A 4,099-nucleotide genomic window follows, 5' to 3' on the forward strand; every position below is an offset into this window, starting at 1 on the left:
CTTCAAAATTAACATGAAGTTTACATGCTGTTAGGGCTTTTAAACATAAAAACCAAAAAACCAGCAGCTGCTTGCCTGATAGATGAATAGACACAAGATACCCAAGCCTGTAGCATTTAGCTTAACACAGAAACTGATCTTACATGCATATATCCCATTAAGTTCTATGAACAGTTTGTAGTTCTGTATAGAAAAAGGGATGCAAAGCAGCAGTTTAGCAGAAAGTGAGGATGAACACATAAAAGAGAACTTGTGTGTTGCATAAGATTTCCAGATTCTCAAGGGAATTCATAAAGTTTCTGTGAGACAGAGATTTATTGCCCATTTACAAAGAACAAATGGTAATTACAAGAGAAATATAATAATTAAGCATAAAAGCTCTGGAATTGTACAAAGATACTAATTTATCGTGGTTGAGATGCGTTGTTAAAAACAACAGTGCTAGCTGAAGGGACCTTTGCAAAGCTGCAATGTAACTTCCCGCAGTTACAAGGGGACATGACTGAACAGGTAAGACACAGATTCACCATTGTGTGTTCTTCTAATTGCCTCAGCCAGGATCATGGAAATGTCAATAAACTGAAAGAAAAACCAAGACAACAAATTTTATGGGACGCCAAGAACAATAAACTGTACAGTTTATGAACAGTCAAACAAACATTCAATTTAACATTGTGCTCTCTTATCTCTCTAGGAAGTAGAATAATGTTAAAGCATTAGGTACTTCACATAACATAAGAACTGCATTAATACAAAGTACCATCTCAAAAACTGAATAAGGAATAGAATTGAATTGGATTGGTGCACAGGCATACTGCTGAAGACTTCTGGCACAAAGCACGTTGTCAAAAAAGAAACTATTCTAGCCAACAGATGGCAGTGTCCACTTGACACAAGTACAGTTTAAAGGAAGTATACCTTTTAAATGCTTGCCTTGTTTCAATAAATAACAAACTTAAGCTTTTTAAAATTCAATACTGCATTAATATTTTTTCTTTTTATTACTTCCTCCACTCTGTACTAAGGAAAAGCTCCCAAAAGGACACAGGACTTTCATATCAATGCCATGTAAAAGTTACTGACAGAAGTCAGCTTTATATTTTCAGCTTTGTTTTTGAAAAGAAACATATGTCACTTATCTTAAGCATTTTCATTAATGTATTAAAAAAAAATGATTAAGTAGTATAAGGTTTCTGTGGCATCCACAATAACAGAACTAATTTAAGTTTCTACATACTAATATTGTATGATTAATATTGATCAAGCAAACAAAAACCAAGCTAATTTTGCATTTGTCACTTTTTCAGAGTCAAGCATACTCAATCTGTTGCAAATACCAAATATGTTGCAGAAGTCTGTTGTACTACCTGAATCCCATTAAAACAGTTACGTAAACAACAAAAGCTGCACAAGGCATTTCAGAATATTAATTTATTTTCATCTCAAGGCACAAATTCTAGCATCAGTAAACAATAAAATACAAACCTAGAGTTTAAATAGATGACACAAAACCACCACTGTACCTGAATTTTTGGGCAGTGTTTCATTTTCTCCTCTTGAGGGATTGTATTAGTCACCACAACAGCCTCAAATGATGCATTATTAATCCGAGAAATAGCAGGACCAGAAAAGATGCCATGAGTAAGAATGGCATAAACTTTAGTAGCTCCAGCAGATACCAACCTGTAGAACACGAAGGAAAAGTATGCTATGATCCATGTTTACATACATGATTATAGATGAAACCAGATACAAATCTCTAAAATACATTTTACACACAAATTCCTCCTGGAAGCTACAGGAAGATAGAAATATCTACAAAATAATTCCAAGAATTTTAAACTTTTTCAGGTTATGTGAATAAGTCTCACATAAAATAATAAATAACTGCCAATTAAATAAAGTTTTTATCAGTAGCAGTGATACTAATCTAAAATGCTGCACTTTTGATCATAACAGCACAACATACAACCGAATTCCAGTACCAGTTTTCTATCTTGATCAGGCAAAAATGAAGTGGGTTGCATGGCAGTATTCACAACTCTGTTGTGCCTCCATTATTGTCCACTTTTATTTTTATTTGAAATTCAAAAATAATTCTGCTTGGAAAGAGTTTCTGAGGAAGAACAAAATGCCAGTGATTAAAAGCCAAGTTTAATGCAAAGTTGTGGGAATATATGCTCTTGGTCCAAGCATGCAGTGAAATGATGCAGCATAAGAGAAAAAAAAAAAGTATAATCAAAGTACTAGAACACCTTGTAAATGAGTTAGAATCTCTTAATTTGGATTTAACTGGCCTCTCTGCCTCCAAATGCTCAGCTATGTCCTAGCTGCTTTTCTAGTCCTACAAACAGAGGCCCTGAAGAGTGATATTTTATCAGATCACAGCATAAGCACAGTAAGATAGGAAGAAACAAAAACCACAGAAACATCAACTCATTTTGAATGACCCAACAGAAACAAAGTTTTCTGGTCCTTCCCAGCATTACATTTAGTAGCTGCAACCTACAAGGAGGATGCATTACAACAGGGCGAGTGTGTACCATGGGTGTGTAGTTAAGTTTGTACTTAAGCAAGTTGATCTGCTGTATCTGAAAATACATTTCTTAGCTCATCTGCTTAATATACATCTGGGTCACTGAGACATAAAGAGGTCTAAGTAGTATTGCAGTGAGCAAGTCTAATTGAGCACGAAGTACATCTCACTTAGATTGGGTATTAATGAAAAGCACTGCTTCATGCCAAGAACATAATATAAGGCAGCAACACTCAAGCAAAAGCATCTTTCTTAGTCATTGCTACAGATACACTGGAGTTTTTTTATGGTTTTAGAATGTACTCCATAGAAATCTACTAAAGGTAAACAAATAAAGTACTTTTTTCATAACAGGAAAGAAATAAAGACCTCCTTTTTGACAGGAATAAACTTCCTCTGTCCACAAGAGTATTAAAAAATAATTGGCTAAGCAATTTGCGATTTTGATCTGCAAAGGGCACAGCCCAGAAGCACGGTTTGGTCTGAGTCAGATTAGCACACAGAGAACAAACAACTGTACAACATCTCTTCGCAAAATTCCATCAAATTTCCAGCAAAGTAAAAGGAAACACAAGACTATATGAAACCCTCTACCATGAGTTTTTTACATCATTTTTATCTAGATGAAAACAGCAAGCCTGCAACTAAGGACTGTAAACTCATGGGATGATCTTTACTTCAAACCACCAACAGTAATGTCTAGCTCACTTAAGCTTCACCCGGTTGCTTCAACAGAACGTGAAATAGAGTCAGGCAGGAAGAAACATAGGGACCTGTTTGGATGCAAGAGTATTTGATACTCTCAGTGTCTACAAATACATTGGACAGGAATAAAAATTCAAAATACTCTCAACTGAGATGTATTAGTTTTAGAAAGGATTACATCCAAGAGTAGCAATGTTACAGCATCATCAATTGCTTCAGCAGCATCAATTTAAAACATTCCCATGCCTTGCTCCTCAGCAGTTCCTTCTCACTTCCAATGTGCGTTGTTTACAATCATATCAGGAAGGGCTTTGCTATAAATACCAAAATAAAGGATCTTTGAAGGGAAGACTTAAAACCTCAGACTCTGGCCAAGTTTAGATTGCAGCCCTTGACCTCCCAAATCAAAGTTGGTAGTCCATGTTTGGATATGAGTGGACAGGCAGGAGCACTTTAGTCTTGCTGAACTGTAACACCTCACATTTGTTCTTAATGAGTTTCAATCCATTTCTCCAACTTGTCAAGATGATTTTGAAGCCAGAGTTACTGTCATACCTACTGAGCTGTAAAGCTACAGCAGTAGGAAGAATCAGCCATTTCAAGAATCAGCTTTTTTTTTTTAAAGGCTACAGACATTACCAAAGTTCAGTGTGCTCAATAATGCCAACTTCTGTTGAAAAAAACCCTACTACTCCTCTGAAATGTAACCATAAAGTACTCCTTTCTACTTAGCACTGCTAGGGCCTCAGTTAAGACAGTGGGTCTATATTCACATGCTCAACTTCAAGAAATGGACCAACTGGAAAGAACCCAGTGGGCATCAACAATAGAGCAGAAGTCTAGAAAACATGTGGAAAG

The 4,099-nt window shown here is 35.8% G+C and overlaps 1 protein-coding gene across 1 annotated transcript in view; it reads right to left on the reverse strand.

Annotated features, from left to right (window-relative positions):
- Positions 1–296: 296 nt before the first annotated feature.
- The window catches only part of LOC104546732 (ribose-phosphate pyrophosphokinase 2), a 25,693-nt gene continuing 21,890 nt past the window's right edge, over positions 297–4,099 (reverse strand). Inside the window, exons 7-8 of the mRNA XM_010192198.1 lie at positions 1,524–1,683; positions 297–579 (exon numbers count right to left, since the gene is read on the reverse strand). Coding sequence (XP_010190500.1) covers positions 487–579; positions 1,524–1,683 — 253 coding nt within the window. The 3' untranslated portion in view covers positions 297–486. The remainder of the gene's footprint in view (positions 580–1,523; positions 1,684–4,099) is intronic.

The sequence above is a fragment of the Mesitornis unicolor genome, unplaced genomic scaffold, assembly GCF_000695765.1.
Source record: "Mesitornis unicolor isolate BGI_N332 unplaced genomic scaffold, ASM69576v1 scaffold699, whole genome shotgun sequence".
NCBI classification, from domain to species: domain Eukaryota; kingdom Metazoa; phylum Chordata; class Aves; order Mesitornithiformes; family Mesitornithidae; genus Mesitornis; species Mesitornis unicolor.